This window comes from Buteo buteo, chromosome 18 (assembly GCF_964188355.1).
Source record: "Buteo buteo chromosome 18, bButBut1.hap1.1, whole genome shotgun sequence".
Taxonomy (NCBI): Eukaryota; Metazoa; Chordata; class Aves; order Accipitriformes; family Accipitridae; genus Buteo; species Buteo buteo.
Genome location: NC_134188.1, coordinates 9744311 through 9769222, shown reverse-complemented (window position 1 = coordinate 9769222; position 24912 = coordinate 9744311). Strand labels below are relative to the sequence as shown.

Below are 24912 nucleotides of genomic sequence, written 5' to 3'. Positions count from 1 at the left end.
CACTTTCTGGTGCTTATCTAAATCTTTCTTAATCCTCCTTTTGTCCCTTCATTTTCCACAGATGACAGATTACATGCTTTCTCTTTCCTGAAGAGAATCCTTCTGTAGCTTCTGCGTGTACTAGCATTCCCCAACCCTATTGCACATGTGATGCTACATTTTATCTCAATTCCCTGAGTAACACTAGCTCTCAGCAATTATTCATAATGTTTGTTGGTTTTCTTTCTTTAAAGTTGCTTTATGTTATTTTAGACCTGAAAAATTGTGTTCCTTTCAATTAGTTGGTCTTGCCTCATATAAGTCTTTCCTATTCTTCCTACTTGACATTTCTATGACATGCCTTTCTTACTTGTTCATGTAGATAAAATTGTTATCAAGGGATATTATGATTTTCTGTCTCCTGGTGGACAGCTGCCAGTCTACCTTCATCCAGAATCCCCTTTGCAGCAATGCCTGTGGAAATACAAGGGCTGGTCTCCTGCTGTGTCATGCCCATTGCTCCTAATCTTCCCCAGGCAGCTTGCTTCCTTGACCTTCATCAGGCTGTACGCATCTGTTCTCTTGTGTTTTCTACTTTACCCTTACGGTCTTTAGGCCAGTTGTCTTTTGCAGAGTTTTATAGAAAGGGATTCATGGCTTGGGAAGATGGATTTGGCAACAACAAAAAAATTAATAATAAATGATGCTGCAAGCGTGCAGCATCAGTCAGGTGCTTTCTGATTTACTGGTTACTTGTTTGCATGCTTGAACAAATATGAATCTATTGCTGCTGCTAAGTAGATCCTGAACGAAGGCAGACGAGGTCTTGTTCTCACAGCAAGCAATTGAGTCAGTGCTGTGAGCAGCAATGCTACTTCTGGTTTCTTTTCCTCAGTTCTGTATGTAGAAGCACCCGTAGCAGTTAAAATAACGTTAACTGCGAGGAATTAATTTGATTCATATTTTTCTCCCTGTAAATGTGCTATTTTAATACGTATTTTGTACAAGCATTTAGAGTATGTGACTTAAGCAGTGCAGTGAAAACATATGAAAGTCTTGTTGTGGGACAAGCACTTAATGCCATTGCTGCTGCTTCTTGTGTACTGAATACAAATCAGTTGTTTCAAGAAAAAGAGCAGAACTAACCAGTTTACCGAATTACATGACTTATGTTTCCCTTCTGATTATTTCATGTCAGTGTTGCTGTTGATCTGTTCATTCTTGAAAAACAGATGTCACCTATCAAAGAGTGGTCTCTGCTCCCAGTCTCTGCTGTGAGTAGTGGTGGTGGTGGGACACCTCTGCTGCGTCACAGCAGAGGATGCAGTTCCTTCAGGCTTGTTCAAAAGTGCCAGAAGGCGATACAGAGAAAATTCTCTTGTGTAGGCACTGTCTCTGTGGACATATGCTGAGGTTCCCTGGAGAAGACTGATGTGTTGAAATGTTTGAACACAGAGACTACTTTGGAGAATTACTTTCTGTATTTGAGCTGACAGCCATGACTGCTGTGAACCTAAAAGTGGAGAGAAAGAGGGAGTGTAAAGAGACAGTCCAGTAATTATGTGTGGAGAATATAAATTCAAAAAGAGTGTTCTGCACTGTGGTTTTCTGTTTTTTTTTGAGAGGGCCTTAAACTTTTGGACATGTCTGTTGGCATGCTTAATTCTCCCAGACTTTTTTACTCACTTCTTTTTATAAGGCACAGCGAATAAACCCCAATTTTTTCTTCCTGTATGACTTGTTTACTTGCAAGCAAAATGATACCTGACAACCTAGCATTAGAAAGATTTAAAAATAAAAATTGTTTAGACTTCACTAGTTTGAAGCATTTGCATTGTTAAATGTTTTAAATCAATTTTGTTTCAGACAGGGATTTTGGTGTGCATGGTAGCATCTCTGTCTAGCTGCTGGCATGACAGGCATGGGAACCTTCATACTTTGCTGGAGATGAAGCTACTACTCTGTTAACTCAAATGCCAGAGACTTTGTTTATGGTACTAAAGATCCTAGGTTTGATCTGTTATGCCAAATAAACCAACTATGTGCTCATGCCCATATTTCATTACACCAGAACTATTAGCTAAAATCGAGAGTATATGCAGTAGGTTAAAAACTTCTGCTTGTCAAAATTTCTTATATTCCAGTGTGTATTTTGCTTCCAGTGCTGCCCACCTAGTAACGTAGTTTCTTTAAGTTGTATTTTCATGTCTGTAACTTGAATTATATTTAAGCTAACAGTGTAGTTGTTTTATCCTGACCTTCCCACCAGAATTATATTAGTCTGCCTTTCTGTTAAAATCACATTGATAATTGTGGCTAGTAACAACTTGGAAGAATCTTACCTTTACTATAAGTATTCCACATGGGTCTTCTAAGAGCAAATAAAAAAATGAAAAACATAAGGTCTATTATAATTCAAATGCAAATAAGAGCAAATACATTTATAAAAAAAGTCTTTGAGTAGATTTAGAATTTCTCAGCATTTTGTTTTGATGTAGATGAGTTTGTAATTGTAAATTTACCAAATTATATTATCTTTCTCTATATGCATTTATTATGTTGCTATTAATTCTGGTATGGACTACAAGTACTTTGTAAAGATCAAGTCTACAGATAAACCATATATTTACTACTGTGAAAATGACAGAAGCTTTACTAATATAAAAAAGCCAGAAGTGAATGTGTGGATATTTCTACAGTTTTTGTGTTTTCAGTAGTTCTGAACTGTGCTTGTGGCAGGAGCCATTTCCAGCACAAATTGCTTTGCTATAGTTACACAGCAAAGATTTGAATGTCAGTATATATGCATCAGTGTGTGCTAGTTTTGAACACAGGCGTACCTGTTCACTGACCATAAAATGCGGGGCATTTAGGAATGCCAAGAACAAAAATAAAGTATTTTCATGTACATTATTTGAGACCACTGGTAAAAGCAAGATTTGGCTGGCTGAACTAGGCTAATTGTATCATTTTAGATGTCAGATTGCTTAAAAAGAAATAAAGAATGACTGGATGAAATTGAACCTTGGTGTGACTGCTAGTGATTGGGAAGGGTGAATGATTTGAAGATGAAGCTAAGAGTTACCTGTCCCTTCTACTGAAAACCAAGAATGATATTCTATAAAGTGGTGTGAAAACCAGGAGCTATGGCTAACTCCTCCCAGAGCCTGAAGGTCAGTTAGATCATCTTAGTGCAAAGACTGTGGCTGTCTGACTGACCTGTAACATTGGTTTCTTCAGTTTTTGGTTACCAGCCTTTCTGGCCAGACCCATGGAACTTGGCCAATTCTTCTGAAAGAGTTGACCCTGTTCATGTCCACATCATATCCTTTCTGTGGTGTGCCTTGAATGCATCTGTGTGCTTCAGACCAAGAGAACATAAAGTCCTGCAACAACAACCTGTTCTCTGCTCTTCCCACCCTTTTGTATATCACTTCCTACTTACCCATAGAAGAAGAAACAAACCTACGAGGAGTGGCAAAACCAATTGTGTAATGGATGTGTATGTCACTCATAAGAATTAATGTTCAGTGTTGGTGCAGATGACAAAGGGCAAATGACAACAGGAATAAAGCTCGCATGACTTGGTCACAGTTCATGAAGGTTAACCTTAAACACCACTGCACACATCTTAGAAATGTGGTTGAAAGGTGGCCTTTCCTCTCTTAGCTTGCAAGATCCTTCCCTCGGTGAAAATTATGCTTTCTGTCTTTGGATTCGAAGGCTATTGATGAGTGTTAGATTGTATGGAGTGTAGCTGTCCAATTTTGGCATGGTTTAGGCAGTTCTTTGTATGTCAGATCAACACTTTATTCACTCCACAGGCTCCCAGTCAGTTTTCAGTATCGTCTAAGGCTTTGGTCTTGATCTTCAAAGCAACTGTTGGATCAAACACCCCAGCTACATCAAAGGCTGTATTTCTATTTGTGAACTGTCAGAATAGCTGTATTCCTTTGGGGCAACGTAGATGATGAAATATCAGAGCAACCATGCATCAGCTGGGGACACAGTGTTGTGGGTGGGGGGTACAGGCTATGAAAAAAACCCAACAGCGAGGCAATCAGGTGAATTCAGAGTGAGATGTTTTAAAGGAAATGCTGCAAAACCTCTCTGAATGTGTTCCATCATAAACATGATGCAGAAACAACACCCATTTTTATCTGAAAAATAATTGTCAAAAAGAAGAAAATTAATAAAATTTGGAATGCTCTCAGATCATGAAAGGGATTATATTTTTAAATATCCTTTTATATGAGCCATAATATGCTAAATTTTTGAAAGTTAGGTACTTGTGTAGGGTAACCTCCTAGCAGTATTTAAAGCTTACCTTTTCTTAGCATTAAAATCACAAACACCACTTACTGGGGAAGGCCATATTATTAGCAAAAGCTAAAGGGTGCCATAGCTTAAAAGGAACTGAATATCGTGTAAGTATGACTGTTGATGGACTCAAATCAAGTCTGATCAACTTCTAAACAAACCTTAAAGATCTTGTTTTTAGCTGATCAGAAATACTCCCCCACTGTCCTTTATAAAGTACAGTGGACAGAAATGGTAGTGCCAAAACAATTATTTCTCCGCCCTCAACCTAGTTGCTAGGAGCTGATAAATTGCTTAAAGGGTTGAACATAAAAATTGCAACTCCAGACAATTTAATTGGATTAAAAAAACCCCAACAACTATTAAATTAGATACAAATTAAGTACCATAACAAATACCATAATAAATACATGTTCTATAAATTAAATCTTGGAAAATACAACAATTTTATCTATGTGCAGGTTTTCATGGTATGTTTTTTCAGTTCTCCCTTTTTATCTGATGGTAATGGATCATTTTCAACTGAGTGCCTAATGCCCAGTAGAAATGAGACATTATTCTGCTATTTGGAACATTTGAGTCCACTGAGTGTCTGTTTTCTTAAAAAGGTACATCAATTTCTTCATTTTAAGATTCTCTTAGCCTGCCTAACACATTTACCTGAGCTTCACCAGCCATTCAGCCTTCTCTACGAAGAGAGGAAGTTGTCATCACATCTTGTAACAAAGACAACTAGAAGTTGAATTGGAGGTATTCTGTCGAGAAGCAGGGCAAAAGTTCTAGAGGAACCTGCCCTGTTTGCCTCATCTGTTGTGTGTTTCCAAAATGACTATAGTAAGGTATAGTGTGATCATTGTTGACTTGGTACAGTGTGGAAGGTTGAAGGTAATGAGGTTTCCAAAACCTCCAGCACAAAAATTTTGCTAAATTTTTCTAAAATGTTGAGTTTGCATAAGAAGAATCTCCTTATGCCTCAGAGGGAGACGATATGTGAATGCAGAAATGCCAACTCAATGCCATGTTCAAACTGAAAGTCTTTGTGCAAAGTTTCTATGGAACTAGATTGCAAAATATGTGGGCCAATCTGGTATAAAAAAAAGAGAGAGCTTGTCACCCCTGAGCAGGATGAAGATAGCAATGTGATTGCCACTGAATCCTGTTCTCTTGACCAGCCTGATTTGATGTCTGAATGGGTTTCGTTCCACAGCTGAACTTTGTATTAAATACATACTCCAAAGCACATTGTTGCTAACCTTAGACATAAAGTACAAGTGGTCAAAATCTTGTCTTCGGTTAATCTCTTGTTTGATAGTGATGGCCTTAGGAGGGATCTAATCCTGAGTCTGTAAATTGCATCCTATTTGTATCTGAAGAACTTTTACAAGGGTTATCTTGAACTATGATTATGCTTTTTTCCTCCAGCTCTTGTGGTGAGTAATGTGACGTTAAGTCACAAGATTTCTTCTTCCTGACTGGCTGATATACATTTGAAGCAAGAGGGGGAAAAAAATGAGTTTCTATTGTTCAGCTGTGGATGATAAATGTTCATGTTCAAGTTTTTAACAATTTCAGGGTCTTACGAATATTTTAATGAATATGTAACTGGTGATACTTATAAGAAATATGACCTCATGATTCCTGATGAATTAGAGAGGCATCTTTGCCAATTATTTCTTTTCTTATAGTAAGCATTACCTTGAACACATCTCTGCAAATTTTCTGCTGGCAAAAATGAATATGAATGTGTAATGAAAGCAAAGGTTTGATCTGTGTATGTGTAATTGTCTTATGTGTGCATGTATAAATGACAAAACTTAGGAAACAATGCAGTCTCAAGATTTTACTGACAACTGAGAATATGAATGAACAGACCAAGTCTTAAAAGATGACTGCCAATAAATGTTAGTATTACAGAACTCTGTTGCATAGTGTCACACATGCATATTAAAAAATACTTTGTTCCATACAACAGCTTTGAATACTACTTCTCCTTTTTGTTTGTTTGTTTTTTTTTAAGTATGCACCAGTTGTATTGAAAGAAGAGGCGCAGTGGGAGGGACAAGTAAAGAGCAAATATTTAATCTTTAAAGAAATTGCAATAAACTATAATTTAATGCAGAATGCTTTTCAAATATGGTGTCGTGGTTTAACCCCAGCCAGCAACCAAGCACCATGCAGCCGCTCACTCATTTCCCCCCCACCAGGTGGGATGGGGGAGAGAATCGGAGAAAACAAAGTAAAACTTGTGGGTTGAGATAAGAACAGTTTAATAGGACAGAAAGGAAGAAAATAATAATGGTAATAATAAAATAATTGGAAGATACAAAACAAGTGATGCGCAATGCAATTGCTCACCACTTGTTGACCGATGCCTAGTTAGTTCCCTAGCAGCAGTCCACACCCCCCAGGCCAACTCCCCCCAGTTTATATACTGGCCATGATGTCACATGGTCTGGAATACCCCTTTAGCCAGTTCGGGTCAGATGTCCTGGCTGTGTCCCCTCCCAACTTCTTGTGCCCCTCCAGCCTTCTTCCTGGCTGGGCATGAGAAGCTGAAAAATCCTTGACTTAGTATAAACACTGCTTAGCGACAACTGAAAACATCAGTGTGTTATCAACATTCTTCTCATTCTAAATCCAAAACATAACACTATACCAGCTGCTAGAAAGAAAACCAACCCTATCCTAGCCAAAACCAGGACATATGGATATTCATTAACAAAAAGGTGACCTTCAAAATAGTTTTCTGTTGACTTAGTAGTGCTCTGTAGTATTATACTAAGAGATGAGCTAGAAGATATCGTAAGCAAAAAAAAAACAACTTCAAAAAACCCCACAAAACTAAAACCAACTTTGTTGTGAAGTAGCACCTGAAGTTCCTGGCAATGAACATGCTTTTCAGACAGTGGTTATGTTACCTTAGGCAGTTTACAGTGCTGCTGAGTCTGACAATGCTTTTAAGTGATTTTATATGCCCAGCCATACAATAGCATTTACTAGTGTTTCAAAGTAGTCAAGAACTAAATGTGTGTTTAGTATGTTTTTCTTCTGCCTTCTGATTGCAAATCTGGCTTTTACCCCTTTCTTCTGCTTGCTTTCAGTGCACTGCAAACGTGTTACTGGACAAGCAATAAGGGACTTTTGCAGTGGTGACTAGTCTTACTCTTCACCAGCTCATCCCCTTTCACTCACTCTATATGCAGATATAAAAGGGACCATTGGTATGGGTTTTGTTTGTTTGTTTTATTTTTATTTATTTTTATTGTGGTGAGGTCTGTGCACATAAGGCCAGTGTTCTTTTAAAACCTGGTGATAGATGGAAATGGTGAAAAATCAGAACAAAAATGAACTTTAAATATTTAATGATGTGAAGTTATTTGTACAATAAAGGATCATTTAAATGAGTACTGTTTTGGAAACTCAGCTGTGATGTTGATTAGATATATAAACAAAGGGTAACGATGTCTTTAATTATAGTTTCTTTGCATTTTTTTTTGCTTTTCAACATAAATATGCATGGGTCTAGGGTTCACGTTGCTTAGAAATACCTGTAAGCTTTTTGTTTGCATTCTTCTGTGCATATATAATTGCGTATGCCCTCCAGTCGTCTGCTTTCTTTGTGCCTGTTAGCAGAATTTACAAAAGTGGTGCCCTCAGTTCAGGACTGTGTGGGACAGAACCTGTATCTGCAAAAGCAGTCAGCTTTATTATATTACCCAAGACTTTTCTAGATCAGCACCTTCTGTGCCCTCTTTGTTAAGGAATTAGTGAGGCATTCCCAGACGCTGGGGAAATGTGCCAGCGCCAGCAGCCTGTCCTGAGATGTGCTGTGGGGATGGAGGGAAGCTGGGCCCGAGAGAGGAGGGATGAGGGGGTCTGGGATGAAGCCTGGAGAACATGCATCACTTGTGGCAGATGGCTGAAACTCCCTTAGAGCAGTTAATTCAGCTTAAGCAGCATTTTGGTTTTTAACTGCAAGGACACCCGGATGAGCTTTAAATCAGAGTGTTTTCTGAAATACACCTTACAGCAGTGATTAATGTGTCCACAAGCTCATATCTCACTGCCAGTGTGTTTCTGAGAGACAGTAAAGCTTCATATTCCTTAAAAAACTTGCTCTCAGATGACTGTTGATCAGTTGTTGCCCAAATCTCTCTTAGATTTGGTAGATTTAAGATATTGGGAAGGTAGAATTTGAATGTAAATCCTTGTGCTTCCTCTTTGAATAATATTTCTTCAACCTTTAGCAAACAGCCTTGGAGGAGAGGACTGATGATGACAGAAACGATTCCATTTTCCTGCCTGTAATAGCGATGGCCTTTGACTGCAGTTAAGGGCAATGGTTTTTGTTATGGCATCCCTATTAATGGGGTTGTGGCAAGTAACGTGGACTTGTTTGCTTGTCTTGTAACTCTCCATTTGTCACCTGCAGGTTGAAGAGGAAACAGTGGCCTTTCTTGCGAACAGTGGAAGTGAAGAAGAGTTTGATCCAAGTACTCTTCCAGATCCTGATAAATACAAAGATTCTGATGAAGAGCAGGATTCAGAAAGTGAAGACAGCTATTGGTATGTACACATCTTCCACGTCCATTTTGAAATGTTCATGGTTTTTAGAAACTGTTTTGTTTAGATGTTAGGAACTCATTTTATCATCCTCTTGCTCCCAGGACTTAGTATTTAAGTTTGTTTGTGGGGTAGGTGCTGAACAGAAATCTGTGCTAAAGTCTATTTTCTCTTGTGAGGCTATATGAGAAAGATTTTTGAGTCAGTGGTGAAGGGATCTTGGTGAGACTGTTCCACATACATACAAAAATGTTGACTAATTCCTTGGAGGTTTCATGTGTTTCTGTGGTGGGTTGACCTTGGCTGGACACCAGGTACCCACCAAAGCCACTGTATTGCTCCCCTCCTTAGCTGGACAGGGGAGAGAAAATATAACAAAGGGCTCATGGGTTGAGATAGGGACAGGGAGAGATCATTCACCAGTTACTGTCGTGGGCAAAACAGACTTGACTTGGGGAAAAAGTAATTTAATTTATTACCAATCAAATCAGAGTAGGGTAATGAGAAAATAAAAACAAATCTTAAAACACCTTCCCACCCACTCCTCCCTTCTTCCCAGGCTCAACTCCACTCCAAATTTTCTCTACCTCTTCCCCCTGAGCAGTGCAGGGGGATGGGGAATGGGGGTTGGGGTCAGTTCATCACGCATTGTCTCTGCTGCTCCTTCCTCCTCAGGGGGAGGAGGACTCCTCACACTCTTCCCCTGCTCCAGCGTGGTGTCCCTCCCACAGGAGACAGTCCTTCATGAACTGCTCCCACGTGGGTCCCTTCCACGGGCTGCAGTCCTTCAGGCACAGACTGCTCCAGCGTGGGTCCCCCACAGGGTCACAAGTCCTGCCAGAAAACCTGCTCCAGCGTGGACTCCTCTCTCCATGGGGCTACAGGTCCTGCCAGGAGCCTGCTCCAGCGCGGGCTTCCCATGGGGTCACAGCCTCCTTCAGGCATCCCCCTGCTCCGGCGTGGGGTCCTCCGGGCTGCAGGTGGAGATCTGCTCCACCGTGGACCTCCATGGGCTGCAGGGGGACAGCCTGCCTCACCATGGTTTTCCCCACGGGCTGCAGGGGAATCTCTGCTCTGGCGCCTGGAGCACCAACTGCCCCTTCTTCTGCACTGACCTAGGGGTCTGCAGGGCTGTTTCTCTCACATTTCTCACTCCTCTCTCCGGCTGCAGTTGCTGTTCTGCAGGCTTTTTCCCCTTCTTAAATCTGTTATCCCAGAGGCACTACCACCATCGCTGAGGGGCTCAGACTTGGCCTTGGCCAGTGGCGGGTCCATCTTGGAGCTGGCTGGTATGGGCTCTATTGGACATAGGGGAAGCTTCCAGCAGCTTCTCACAGAAGCCACCCCTGTAGCTCCGCTACAGCTCCCCTGCTAACAAAACCTTGCCATGCAAACCCAATACAGTTTCAGAAATGCATTTATCTACTGTCACATTACAGGTTCTGTTTGAAAGGAAAAACGTTGAAGTCATTTGAGGATTTGGATGAGCTCTCTGTACCTGTGCTGTATTAAACAAATTTGTGCATGGTGAAACTTCATAAGTTTTATCATTCAGTGTTGTTCAGACTCTTCAACACTACAAATGAAGTGGAACCTGTGTTAGAAATAAATATATAATAACATTAACAATGCTAAACCTTTCTTCTTAATTTAAAACAGTGCTTTTAATTATATAAACCAAAAGATTCTGTTTCTTGTAGTTTAACAGAAAAGCACAGGGTGGGGATGAGGATCCATAGTTGATGGCAACATACTGCAGTTCTTCAGCACATATTGCAGGAAGAAGGAGGGATACTGCATGAAGTCCTGTGTGGTTTTTGTCATTGGCTTCGCCACAGGAGGTCCACCTGTGTGTTCCTGACAAACAGCCTATCATGTAACAGATTCAGAAACATGATCTTGATACTTAAATGGGAATATGGATCTTTATTTTGCTCTCTCCTAGATGCTCTCTTCTAGGTTCATAAATCTCTTGCTTTTCACATCAGAATCAGCTAAATCCTAGTGGCTAGATTGTCCCTAGGCCTGTGTCACTGCATGTTGTGGGTGCACTATGTAGGACTGGGTGTTGGGACGTGGATTTAAGGACTGGATAGCCTTAAGTTAACAGGCTAGTGACTGTGTCCCTTGTAGCCTGTTCACCAGCGTGTTGGTCAATAGAACTGACAAAGATGGGAGAAATGGATTGCTTTTTCTGAGCAGCAGTAAATTGCTGCTCCTTTATGCAAGGGGGGGAAAGAGGGTGACTATAAGACAATCACAGTTCCTTCTAGTTTTCACTTCCCTAAGCTGATTCAGTATCTCCGCTCCATGTAAAATGAATGAAAAAGCTGTGTAAAACATCAATACAGCTTCCTAAAAACAAGCAGAAAATGAGACCCATCATTCTTAAACAAGATTCTTCCAGTTCCTTCTGTATTTATGACTGCTTGACTGTGCCCATCAGCTTTTGGTGGGAGAAGCAGCATAGTTTGTTAAGTTCTTTTTTAATGAAGTTTAAGATTTGGTATTTATTGGGGAGGGCTATATAAGAGGATTTTTAGGTTGCTTTTCACATGTTTCTAGAGTTGAAATATATCTGTCCATTTTTGATACAGGCATGCTATAGTGGTATTTGTATATTGCTTGTAGTGGAACCAGGCTAATGCAATGAAACTTTATTCTCAGCTTCCCCCAGGTAACATCAGTAATGTGGTTAATACTGTCTTTTAATATATGAGATTCTGATGAGTAAAACTTGGATATAAGGCAGCAGTTTGAGCTAGAGGATCCTGTAAAACCCCATTTTGTTGGAAGGGGCCATCTCTGTTTGGTCTAATATTAACTATGAGACAAGGACCAGAAGAAAAGTGTATTTAGCAACTCTTCATTTATGTAGGACAGTGACGGAGGTGCCAAGAGAAGTATTTCAGGATACTAACGTTTCTCCATCTGGGGCCATAGCAGTGCTGGTTCTGTCATTTTGCCTTTGAGAGCAAATTCTGAGCTGACTTCTGTAGTAAGGCTTTGCTGCAGGTAACAAAGTAGAGAGGGAGTATTGATAGTTATTGGTAGTTTGTTTCTTGGAAGAAGTAAAACCGAGAGTTTATTGAAGAAGTCTGAAGTAAAGTTTTGGTAAGTGCTTGGACACTGAGCAACACTTGCCTTGTTTCTTGGTGTATACGTTGCTGCTGAAGGACAGATTCCTGGAATCCATTAAGCTGATGGACAACCGAGCTGGTGGGAAGGAGTTACCAGCAACCAGGTATAGGAAACCTAGTGTCACAACACTACCTATTAAATATTTAATTACCTCAGGCATTTCCTAATTACTGCTAAGTGGTTGCATACTTTCTGTAGGAAAAAGGTAGTGTTTTAGTGCTGCATTTCTTAAACATGATCTTGCATTATTTCAACTTGTAGCCTTAGCTAGGCTTAGCTGTCTTGACAATACAATGTTTTGTAGCATAATTACTTAATAAGTATTTTGAAAAAGTTATGGGGTCAGTCAGTTTAAAATTGGGAATTTTGTCTAGTTTACTTTCATTAAATCATTAAATAACCATTTATTTAGGGGAGATTGAAACTACAATTAATCACATGTGGTAGCTGATTTTTTGAAATATTTTTCTTGTTTTCAGTTTGCCAGGTTTGCACATGTGAATTTAATACCACACAGACACAGTTTAATCCTTTTTGGTTTTCCATTTTGTTGGACTTGTCCTTACTTGAGTTACTTTTTCAGGGCATATTTTCTTGGAACTTTGATGTCTACAGTATTTCAGTTATCCCAAGGAGATTAGTCTTGAATGTAATTTGTACTGAAGAGAGTAACTTTGAGCACAGAAAACACACTATATATATATATATATATATATATATGATTCAACTGGAGTTGAGATACGGATTTTTTTCTGCCATGTATTAAGGCTTGCCAGGTTTTAGTATACCGAGTGTACTTTAAATATGTTGTTTGGACTATGTTTGGAGGTGACTTTATTCTAAAGTGCAATGTTAGAACATTTTCCATGATACACTGCTATTTACATTGTTATCTGTGTACTTAAAATACAACTTAAAATCTAGGAATGTTTTACCAATGAAATTTCCTATTTTAAATTATGAATTTTGCCTTGAGCCTGGCAAAGGATCATTTATTTGGAAGGTTGGATTTTATTTGTTTTTTGGAACTTAGTCATGTGTGGAAGCTGTCTAAAAATCATATTTCAGATTTGGAATAAGAGATGCCAAGGCTCATGAAATAAAACACGTATCATAATTTCTTTAAGATGATATATGGATTTAAGATCTTCTACATGTTTGAAAATGTAGTTGATGGCCATTTAAAATCTCAACATTATTCAGTTCTTGAAAAGGCGGTCTTGCAAATGAACTGTTAAAACATAAATTTTGTTAACGATTTTCACATGCAATATCGGCACATTTTGGCCATGCAAACCCTGCTGACTTAGAGTTACCTTTTTTTGGCATTTGTTTTATGTTGCAATTCAGTTTTGCTTCCTTAAGTAAAATTTTTGTGTAAATTTGTCGTGTCCATTTAGCGCTCTGGGGCTTATAATTAGGCTGGGTCACTTTTTTGGTAGTAGTTAGGGCGTTTAAGCTTTCCCTGGCTGGAGCAAGAAATTCTTGGAGTAACAAACATGTCTCAAGAGCTGCCATCACTTGAAGCTTCATAATGAGCCTCTGTCAACTTCAGGACACAGTACTGATCTCAATTGTTTGCCCTGAATTTCAGTTGACTTTTTAATAATAGGAAGGGTCCTTAACTGCCTCCAAGGGGATTTTTAAAGGTTTTTGTTCATTTTTCCATCTTTACCCAGTCAGACTGAGTACTTTCTTGCTTTTCAGTTTTGTCTGTGTTTGCTGGAGGACTAGGGCAATGGATAGTAGATGTTTTCTGCCTTTGTTACAAAGGCAAGAAGACTGAAATTTGGAAAGTGAGTCAAATTGCTTCAAGTTCTTCTCCAGCATTTAAGCTGAATGGGAGTTAACAAGGACCCAAAGAGCAGTTTCAAACAGCCTAGCTAGACCTGACATTCAGAGCTTTCTAGAAGAGGCCACATCAGTTTAGGCACTGCTCTGATTGGAAGAGTACTATAGATAAACCTTCAACATCAAAGACCACAATTTTGAGTTTATGATGATCAGCAATTTTCAGAAGCAGATAGCAGACACTGGTATTGTATTATATCATAGCTGGGGACAGGCTGGAAGTGGATTTTTCAGTCATGCTAAGGATAGTAATTAAATTGAAGTGAGTGGTGAGAACAGCCAGGGCAGGTATGCAAAAGGAAGAGGAGAGTGAAAAACTGTGGGATGCTCACGAGGACAAGAGCAGTGGGCAGCAACGTACCGATAGGTTTGGAAGATGGCAGGGTCCAGGACAAAATTACATTTCTAGAAGTGCCTGAAAGGAGTGTGTCAGAATTAAGAGCCATTTATGGCTCTCGTGTGCAGCACAGCATGTGGCAGTTAATCCTGTCCTGGCTTGGGCTTGCCTGGGGAACATCAGTCCTGTCTTCACAAGCTAAATGGATTTGGCCGGGGTGCGGGCTTAAGTACTGACACATGATTGTTTGTATTGTCCACAACTGCTGTGACTTCAGATGGTGCCAACTAGAGCTCTTCTGGGCAACATCCCAGTGTATTTTGTTGCGGTAGGACAGGCCAAGGACTGTTTCCAGTAGGCAGTGTTGATGAAGCCATGTTACTTTAGGTGTGTGGGGGTGAAAAATGCAGTGGTCTGTTCTCTAGGTCTGAATTCAGTTTCGAGGTTCAGTGTAGGTATGTCTGGAGGCTTGTGAGGTGCTCTGAGCACCTCTTAGGAGGCTTTTGTGAAAACAGAGGCACAACTGAAAGAGGAAGATGCAGTGAAGGAAATTAATTTAAGGCTGGAAAAAGAAGAAATCAAGAAAAGCAAGAGAATTCGGATGACCACTAAGCCTTTGGGTAAAGGAAAGTGTTAGCTGAAGGGGCTGGTGGTGAGCATAAGGCCATGGAGAAGTGGCATTGATTTTGCATGAGGGAGAAAGAGGTAGAGGGGATGTATGGATGAAAAGAGGAGGGACGATGATGAGGATCTGGTGGGTCAAGAAGAATAAATATTAGAATAGGCAAGAAATCTTGCTGCCAGTGGGAAAGAGGGGTTTTCTGTTAAATCAACACTCATACCTCATGCACCTCTCTTAGAGCTGTCACCGAATTGTATGATGAGTTGCTCTTGGGACTGGGAAATACTGACTTCATGATTTTAACAAAAGCAAATCAGCCAAGAGTAGCACACAGTGAAATTAGGTTTAGAGATTAGAAAATACAACTCTATTCTGTTTTATATTTCTAAAATTCAGGGATTTTCCTCAAAGTGTTGGATTAAAATAGAAGTATGTTGGGCTACGCTAGCTGCTACTTGCTTTAAGGGGGAAAAAATGCTTCTAAAAGGGATAATGCAAAGCAAGTGTGTGAGACCTAGGGCATCTTCCTTCAACAGTCTTTAGAAATAGACCATCTGTCCATGGTTTACGAAGTCAAAAACATTGTTAATCTTTTCTCCCTCCCCCCCCCAGCATTTTTTTTTAAATTGGGGGAGCTATACAAATCATGAGTTAAATTTTCCTTTGAATAAAATTCCCTTCCAGCCATACCTCTCTGAGCAAAGTAATTAATGACTCCAAGCATGTAATATGAGATTAGTTTTTGTATATCTAGCAACATTCATCATATTTGGTTTAAGGCTATCAATGTAAATTGTTAATGAAGTGAAAAATTTAAGTGTATCAAATAGGGTGGAAGAAAAGCAGCTGGATTTCTTAAATACTTATTTTGCTGTCAAATTGAGTTTCTGATATTTCTAATCCCTCAATCTCTTTAAATAAAAATATTGGGGAAGAACACGGTTATGACTGACCTCATTGTTACCTTCTTTAAATCTTTAATACGTGCAACTGATTGCATTAACTCTTAGATCAGCATGGAAAAGATCTTGGACATGAGGGGAAAGGAGAAATGTCTTAGTTCTGGTACTGTTTTGTTTGTGGTTTTATGGCCAGTCACCAGCTGACAGGTGTGCAAGTTAGCAGTCAGTGCTGCTTGCTTGTGTACCTTTATTTATGAAAATTATAGGTAGAATGCAGTTTCTTATACCTTCGTCTTATACTAGGATGCTGATGTTGACCTGCTAAGTTTTATGTGATTCTTGGTGTGGTTGACATTACATTGTCTTTTGAGGTGATTCATCTGCGAATCATGGTGCTCCCCCTAATGTGTATTATTCAGGTCATATCAATGACTTTGTGAAGGGCAGAAGTTAATGTTGTGATGGCCAGAAAAGCACCATAAGACAGACATTGTAAAAAGTCTTTGTTTAAGGGCTTGATCATGCTGTTTAGCTGCAAAATTGGACATTGAGGCATTGGATTGCTTTTGATAGAGATGTGATATTCTTATGCCATGAAAGTCTTTATTAATAGTTATACTCTAGCTCACTATATGAAATGGGCCTGGTGGTAGAATTTCCTAGTGAAATTTGGTAACCTATGCTCTGCAGGTCAAACTTGTCAGCTACAGAAATTACCTTAAAAAAAAAAAAAAAGAAAAAAAAGTAGCATGTCATCAGCAAGTGCCTGTGTGAATGAAGGAGAGATGGGATGAGTATTTACTGAAACTCTGCAGTTCAGAAATTAGCTATCAACAATTGGAAGATGATAGTGGTCACACAAAAGAAAAGGAGGAACAGATCTGAAGAATGTCGGTGTCAGATGAAGCTGAGGAGGAGTGAATGGATGCAAGGGTTAGGTAGATGGTTAGCAGCATCTCCAAAGGCAGCAGCACATTTCAGAGAAGGTTAAGCCTCTGACAGAGGGACATACAGCAAATCAAAATGGTTTCATTGAAGCCACGGTCACCTCCAGCTGGAACAGTTTTGACCCAGAGCAGTGATATTTAATCCGTATGAGAATCAACCCCTGAATGATTTCAGTTTTCAGACGAGTGTATAAAGATAAGCTACGATTGCTTAGCCCAAATACACTGAATGGAAACTCCAGTGGTTCAGAGCTGGGTCAGGTACTGCTGCTTTATGGTCAGCAATGTCTGTGACAGGAATGGAGAAGAAAAGTGCTGTTACAGCTTCAGACATCTGATTGGAGTCCACTGCCACTTGTCCGCTAGATCCTTTAGAAAGTAAAGGTGACCTCAGAGCAGAAGCAAGATGTTGATGGCTGTTTTGAGTGCTTTTTTCCTGTCAAATCTTCTGTTAACTTTCTGTGCAATAGTAAGAAATATTAAGCATACTCTCTTGCTGCTCTGGTTTCCATTTAAATTCTTTTTTCTTATTCTAGATTCTGGTACTTCGGCTCCAAGACAGAGTTGTCTTTTGCTCATAGTACTACTACACTGGTATTTCATTACAAGTAGATTATTCATCCCTTTTCCTGCAATTGTTTTTTATAAATCTAGTTTTAGAGTTGTTTTGATTTATATCAGTGGAATGGCCAGCAAGGGAGTCATAGATTCATAGAATCGTTTAGGTTGGAAAAGACCTTTAAGATCATTAAGTCCAACCATTAACCTATCACTGCAAAGTCCACCACTAAACCATGTCCCTAAGCAACACATCTACACGTCTTTTAAATATCACCAGGGATGGTGACTCAACCACTTCCCTGGGCAGCCTGTTCCAGTGCTTGACAACGTTTTCAGTGAAGAAATTTTTCCTAATATCCAATCTAAACCTCCACTGGAGCAACTTGAGGCCATTTCCTCTCATCCTACCGCTTGGTACTTGGGAGAAGATACCGACCTCCACCTCACTACAACCCCCTTTCAGGTAGTTGTAGAGAGCGATAAGGTCTCCCCTCAGCCTCCTTTTCTCCAGGCTAAACAGCCCCAGTTCCCTCAGCCGCTCCTCATAAGACTTGTGCTCCAGACCCTTCACCAGCTTTGTTGCCCTTCTCTGGACACGCTCCAGCACCTCCACGTCTTTCCTGCAGTGAGGGGCCCAAAACTGAACACGGGACTCGAGGTGCAGCCTCACCAGTGCCGAGTACAGGGGAACAACCACCTCCCTGCTCCTGCTGGCCACACCATTTCTGATACAGGCCAGGATGCTGTTGGCCTTCTTGGCCACCTGGGCACACTGCTGGCTCATATTCAGGCAGCTGTCGACCAACATGCCCAGGTCCTTTTCCACCAGGCAGCTTTCCAGCCACTCTTCCCCAAGCCTGTAGCGCTGCATGGGGTTGTTGTGACCCAAGTGCAGGACCCGGCACTCAGCTTTGTTGCACCTCATACAATTGGCCTTGGCCCATCAATCCAACCTGTCCAGATCTAGGAAATAACACAACATGATATATTTTCATTACCATTTCTGTGTGTTGTAGCATTCTGACAGCAAGTAAGAAAGAAGCTGCATTGAGCTTTATGGAAGGGACTGCAGTAATTAATCTTCATTAGGATTGCTGCCATGGCCTTGTGAATTAAAATTTATTACATGGAATAAGATTTGTGGCACAGCATGTTTGATTAGCAAAATGCCAATATTTATGGGATAAATTAGTCCTAACTTTTCTGAACTGTATTTTATTAACAGATTCATTCATTATTCCTGTACATTTCTTTGGGAAAGAGGTCGCGTGCGCTTTGTTGCAGCCTGGAAACTTGACTCGTGGCCTGCAATTCAGTGGCGAGGGAGGTTTGTTTCCAGAGCAGTGCTGGTAAACCTAGGCTCCAAAGCAAGATCTGATAAGTGTTAACTGAAGCACAGCCTGTCTAGAGATCTCACAGTAGTACATTGTTTAAACAGCAGCAACGTGGCTGCGTGGCCGCGCATTTCAAATGGCTGACTCTCAAGCACTTAAGATCTAAACCTTACGGCTTGTCAAGACATACCTTGAAGGCCAGAAGTGAGTTAAATACTAACAATTAAAAGCTTTCTATTTTTTTCTGGTATCACCTCAAAACACACTTCTGAGATTATTTTTTTAGTAGTTAAATTAGAGTTTCTTGGTATATAGCTATCAGGGTCACAGGTAGATCCCCTGTTTCCCAGATGCCATTCATATATGCTGGCATTTATTTAGGAGATAGGATTCATAAAACGTGCTTTAGTGTTTGAGTAATAAACATTACCTATCAAATGATAGTATCTTTGTTGTTACAGCTGTGCAAACAGTGACCACAGAAATTACTGTGCCTGTTGATAAGGTGGCTGTTAGTACCTCCTTGCCTGTGTAAACACAGCCTGTCCCAGTAAATCCTTCCATCAGGCAGCTTCAGACCGCACGGGTCATTCAGGCAGCTGAAAAACTAAATTGCACCAGATGGTAAAAGGAAGGAATTGTGATCCAGCTGTACATGCCATGCTCTAAGTGTTATAAATAGAAGATGAAAAGATGCACTGGCTTTGGTTTGGATGTGAATTGTGGGGTTGCTTTCTCACTGTGTTGTTCTGTTAGAAAATAGTTCACCTTAGAATACCTTTATTTTGTTTAGGCTATCTGTGGACGCCAGCTGGTAGTGAATCAGTTTGTGTGCTTGTGAGGAATAAGGGGCCATTTATGTCCATGGGAGGTGACCAATGATAAAAAGATTGGCTCTGCAGGGTGGACTGACAGGCCTTCGGTTGACGGAGTCTGAGGAGGAATTCATTTGACAATAAGTGCGGAAATCATCCCTGTATAGCTGCTTTCACACAGTCAGCCCTTTTACAAGCACACCTGAGAATTACACCTATTACGTCTCCTCTAAAGAGCTTTCTGTCCAAACAGCTAAGGTAAAGCACCCAGGTGGAGTTCAGGATACCCCTTGGCATCATGATGCCAGACGTCTCTCCTGGTGATTTTCCAGCTTCCTTTTAAAATTGCCACTTTTACCCTTTGTAAAAGCTACATCTCTGCTCATCCAGGGTAGTACAGCCACTCTCCACACCACCCAAACCATCGCTGGTAAAAATCCATCCTGGAGGAACAGGGTTGGGGGTTGGACTAGCTGATCTTTAAAGGTCCTTTCCAACCCAAACCATTCTATGGACAGGCACTGTCTGTCTTCTCTCTGCATCTCAAAATTATTAACATCTTATTTGCACATTCCACATGACTCTCCGTGTTCCTTCCTAAGTTGCCTTTATCAAATACTGTTTTGCTTCTGCTTTTTGTGCATCATGAAAACACAAGCCTTTAGTTCTCTTCATAGCTCGGTGGCTTTGCTGCTGCTGCTTCTGTGTTATACATTCCTCCTTATTCACCTCTCCAGCTTTCCGCCAGTAGGGGTCAAATTAGTGTGAAAATACACCTACTAACGTGTAGGTATATCTTTAGTATGCACTACTAATCAAGCACCATGATCCCTCAGTAATAATAAGAAACAGCCTGACTCAGCATAATCTTCCCACAAAGCTTATGATGAAAATTAATCATAATTGTGTTGATGTGCTTTTGTTTGTGGAAAAAATTAGAAATCTCACAGTTCCTTCTGAATGGGTTTCATATTTAAATATTATATCTTACATACATCTAGGCCTCTGGGCCTCAAATTCCAAAAATGAGTATAATTTTTGGTATTTTAAGTCTGCTATTTCATAACTTGTGAGATTTCTGCATTGTTTTAATTGCTAAGATGTTTTGAACTAATGTCCTAGTGAAGCATTAGTCAATTATGAATGCAAACTGGTCTTCAGAGTCCATTTAAATGCCGGAAATAACTGGCTCTTTTGCAAACAAGCTGAAATACTTTTACTTAATGAGGTTTCAGCCTTACACTTTTAAAGTGAACCCCTATACTCCATCCTGATCAAAGCAAACACCATGAAACTCCAGCCCAAACCCACACTGGCCACTTGGAAAAGTGAGAAGTCTTAGGGCCTTAAAGTATTTGTATCTTCTGTCAGTATAGCTTCAGCATTTATGGAGTATCTTAAGCACTACAGAGAGAAATAGAGTCCTTTCCCCAGAAAAGGAATAAAATAAATGTTGGTAGCAAGCACTGAAAAGCCACCCCCATGGGAATGACAGCTCAAAGCCGGCAAAGTTGCTATATCCTTTGAAATGTCCCAATTTTAGGAAAAGTACTTGGTGCACAGTCATCAGCTATTCATAGAATCATAGAATGGTTTGGATTGGAAGGGACCTTTAAAAATCATCTAGTCCAACTCTCCTGCCGTAGGCAGGGACGTTTCTCACTAGATCAGGTTGCTTTACACTATTTCTTTTGGATAAGCAGGGAAGGACAATATAAAGGTAGGGTGCTTTGTTTGTTTTAATTGTGGGAATGCAAGGTGTTTCTCATAGGATTTCCCTCCTCTCTCTGTGCTGTAATGAGTAGGCGGGAGTTGGCACTGTTCTTCCATGAAAGGTGGGATGGATGAGAGAGGGACGCACGTAACACATGTGCAGTCCAGTGCAAGGCCATCAGATCTCATGTTACTCCTTCATCTCAATGGACAGGCAGCCAGAAAGCACAGTGTACGAGCCAGGAAGAGGAGGAAGTGTTGTGCTGCCAATCCCTCTTGGAAAGCTCCCGGAAACTTCTTGAAAACTGCTGTGTTTTGGGGTTAATGTTTGGGTTAGGCTGATTTCCAGTGAGTGGTGAAACCAGCGTTTCACAGACTGTAACTAGTCCTCTTAATGGAAGAACAAGGTGGGCAGCTGAAGGTGGTTTGAATTGGGCATTGGGTACCTGTGCTGTGTTGGTTCAGAGGACAGTGTTCCCCAATTTGAGGTAATTTTTATAACTGCTGTTTCTAATTGTTAAGTCTCTAAACAATATTTCCGAATGAAATATTTCACAAACATTACATTTACACTTAAGCAATTATAAAAATTAAGGCAAATAAAAAAATTCTTGTTGAAACTTTTTTTTTTTAAAGTAAATTGAATTTTCTGGGTAGAAATTTGCCAAATTTCAATTGCAAATCTGACCTTAACCATCTATTTTAGAAAAGCCTAAACTCAGTCTTTGAAGTTCCATTTTTATTTTTGTTATATTCTTTAAAATACAAACATGAAAAACTGAGAATGCTGTTTTGTTTCAGTTAATTTGTTTGGAGAGAATGACTTGGGGTGCAAGAGGTGGCATTCTGCTTTTTTTGGTATGAATTCTACCCTGCAGCATAGGACAACCAGCTGTCTATAACCTGGTACATGGATATTATATCTTAGAACAGATTTTGTTAGATTAGATTATTTTAATCTTAGATAAGATGATTTATAGCAAATTTTCTATGTTATGGACAGAAACCACATGAAGATACATGAAAGCTTGGGCTTTCCTCCTGTTGCTGTCATGTGGCCATGCGACAGAAGTCAAAGTATTAAAGCAAATATGTAGCCATTTTGTCGAAATTGAAGGCTGCAAAAGGCAATTCATTCAAGTCTTAAGAAAAGCAGCAGAAGAAAAAGGAATTCACCGGTGAAAATAACTGGGTTTGGGTTTTTCTCTTCCTCTCATGGCAAAGAGGTGGTTAATAGCTTCCAAGGAAAGCTTCTGAAAGAAGGGGAAAGAGTAGCTTGAATGAGATGGACCCAAATCAAAACTGTATTAAGTGAAGGATTCGTCAATGAAATGACAGTTCACATATTTTTATTTTATTTTTGTCGCATATTTATTTTAAACAACATCTTGAATGCATGTCAAGGTCCACTGACATCACTAAATCAGTTTTGTCGAATTGTCTGTCACTCTATAACGCAGCAAATATTAGATAAGACTGATAGCAATATCTTGATAACACTGTAATCAATTAAGACTGCAGAACATCCACCACCACCTTGGCCTGAAAGCAGTTCTAATTTAGGTATTCAGAGTTCATTGGCTTCTATTGCTTCACCCTTCTAAATTGTAATTTTGTTTGCTCTTATCTTGACATAAATTTGCTTTGTTTAAAATGAATTGTTTGATTACATGATGATATTGATTACCACAGTTGTAAAAAAGAGTAATTGATTTGTTTCTGCAGTGAACTGGAGGAGAAGAGTGGAAGAAAGAAAAGAAGCTATAGCAATAGTACCACAGCAGAAGAAATGCCTCTGAAAAGAAAGAAAGTGAAATTCAGCCAAGAGGAGGACCCCTATTTGCCATTAGATACTGGGCTTTCTCTGGCAGAGGATGAAGAGCTTGTACTACATCTGCTCAACAGTCACAGCTAATTATTTTTCTGCACATTTTCTTTTCTGAGACATCTCCACAATTTTGTCAGTAGTCTACACAAAATGAATTTGGCATCTGGGCAGCTGGGTACCGGTGGACATAGATAAATGAGTTCCATGTGCAATGGGATTGCTTTAGATTGGCTCATAGATTATAGACAATATTTCGTTTGATTTATAAAGCTTTCTAAATGAACTTTAGAACCTAAATCCCCAGATGTCATTTTGCAGTAACACATTCATAATTTAAAATCTCCAAGTTCTGAAACAATTATCTTTTTTTATTTTCATCTTGCTTTAAATAAAACAGGATGCTCCTTTCTTGACTGTGTCAGGTTTGTTATTTTATAAGATAAATGTGTACTAAAATTATTAAAGAAGAAATACTGTTGGCAGCTCAAATCATATTACTTAAAAATAAAATGCATTTTTTCTTCTGTGTATCATGCACATATTTTAAAAATATTTAAATAAAAATTTCTGAGCCTTGGTGTAAAATTTTGGTGTCTCTTTCAGGTTTCTTATGAAAGCATTTATTTATCCTTCAGTTACCATTTCTATTATGATTCTGTCACTGGTGTTAGGCAATTCAGAAAACCACTTTTAGAAGCTAAAACTGAACCTTACATTTGAATACCATATGAATGAGAACACAGTGATGCCACAAAAAGGTGGAGCATAACACTGCCTGGTAAAATTGGTTACAAGGTAGATTTTGTGGCAGACTTAAAACTGGAAGGGAACTACTTTTTTTTGTTATGACCAAATATAATGAAGAAAAATAATTTATTGTTGAGCATATTTTCAAGTTTCATCCCATCAAACCATGGTTGTTTGTTGCAGATCTTGTGCATGCTTACCCATAACCGCTGCACCTTGATGAAGAGCAACACATGCTATGTGAGTCCTTTTCCCAGGGAAGGGAAGAAGCGGGCATTCTTTCTGAAGCAAAACAAAATATTAATACCAAGTTCTTAGTTATTTGAGTAGATTTTCTTCTCTTTCTTCCACCCAAATGCCAGCTATGAGCCAAATTCGCCGTCTTCTTGCTTGCATTCTTGACTACCCCCTCAAGGATATTGGCACATCGTTCAGAAAAAAGCATGGTAAACTCTTGCATGCAATATGGAGAAAGATGAAAACTGCTGAGAGTTTTACACATCTCCAAAGTGACCTAGGCAAAGGGAAGGCTGCTGTGCAAGAAAAATGAAGGAGAGCAGGAAAATCCAGTGTTTTGTTTGCTGACACAAGTTTTTTGACAGCAGAGAAGCATGTAAAGTGATGATTGTCAGTTTTCAGCAGACCCGTGTCTTAGTGAAGTTTACATGGCAAAATAGAGAGTAAAACACTGAGTAGGTACAAATGCCTGAGGGCTTTCCTCTGTTGCTTCCCTTCACCGAATTATAAAGTACACATTGTCTCAAAAAGTTGTCTCTGTTTGGTCTTCCCATCACCTATATGAAGAACATATTAAAGTAAATACTCCTTTTTTTCAATATCACTTTTTCCATTTTTTTTTGTTTGTTACAGAAATCTATCAGGACCAATTCAGTACAAGCCTTTCTTCCTCCCCCTGCACCCCATGCTATCTTTTAGCTCAGTTACCCAAAACTGAAAATATACTGCAAATTCTTGTCTCCAAATGTTGCTTCTGCTGTTCTGCCAGCAGGCAGGGTATCATAAAAACATTATTATAGGCAGAGCACATCTGCCATCTGCTCCTTCCTGACAATGTGGAATGAGAAGAAATGACCGAGTTTCACAAACAGCTAAACATGAAAGATGGGACCTGCTTGGCAGCTGATGCACAGTGTTGTTTAGTCTACGGAGCCACAGTGGGACTGGAAAATACTGTGATCTGGGGGTAGCATCGCTGATGAATCTGTTAATGAAGAAGGATCCGCCGTGATGC

General features: G+C 39.7%; 1 protein-coding gene across 2 annotated transcripts in view; it reads left to right on the top strand.

The window, feature by feature from the left end:
• DDX10 (DEAD-box helicase 10) overlaps positions 1 to 23498 on the top strand; it is a 192135-nt gene extending 168637 nt beyond the window's left edge. The window contains exons 18-19 of one of the 2 annotated variants that reach the window (XR_012653422.1): positions 8732 to 8865; positions 22811 to 22916. Coding sequence is in view for 1 of the 2 variants with exons in the window: in XM_075049977.1 (XP_074906078.1) it covers positions 8732 to 8865; positions 22811 to 23000 (324 nt within the window). In the remaining variant the exon portion in view is untranslated. Of the gene's footprint in view, positions 1 to 8731; positions 8866 to 22810 lie in introns of both variants that reach the window. The other variant, XM_075049977.1, reaches the window with a different exon arrangement.
• Positions 23499 to 24912: the final 1414 nt, after the last annotated feature.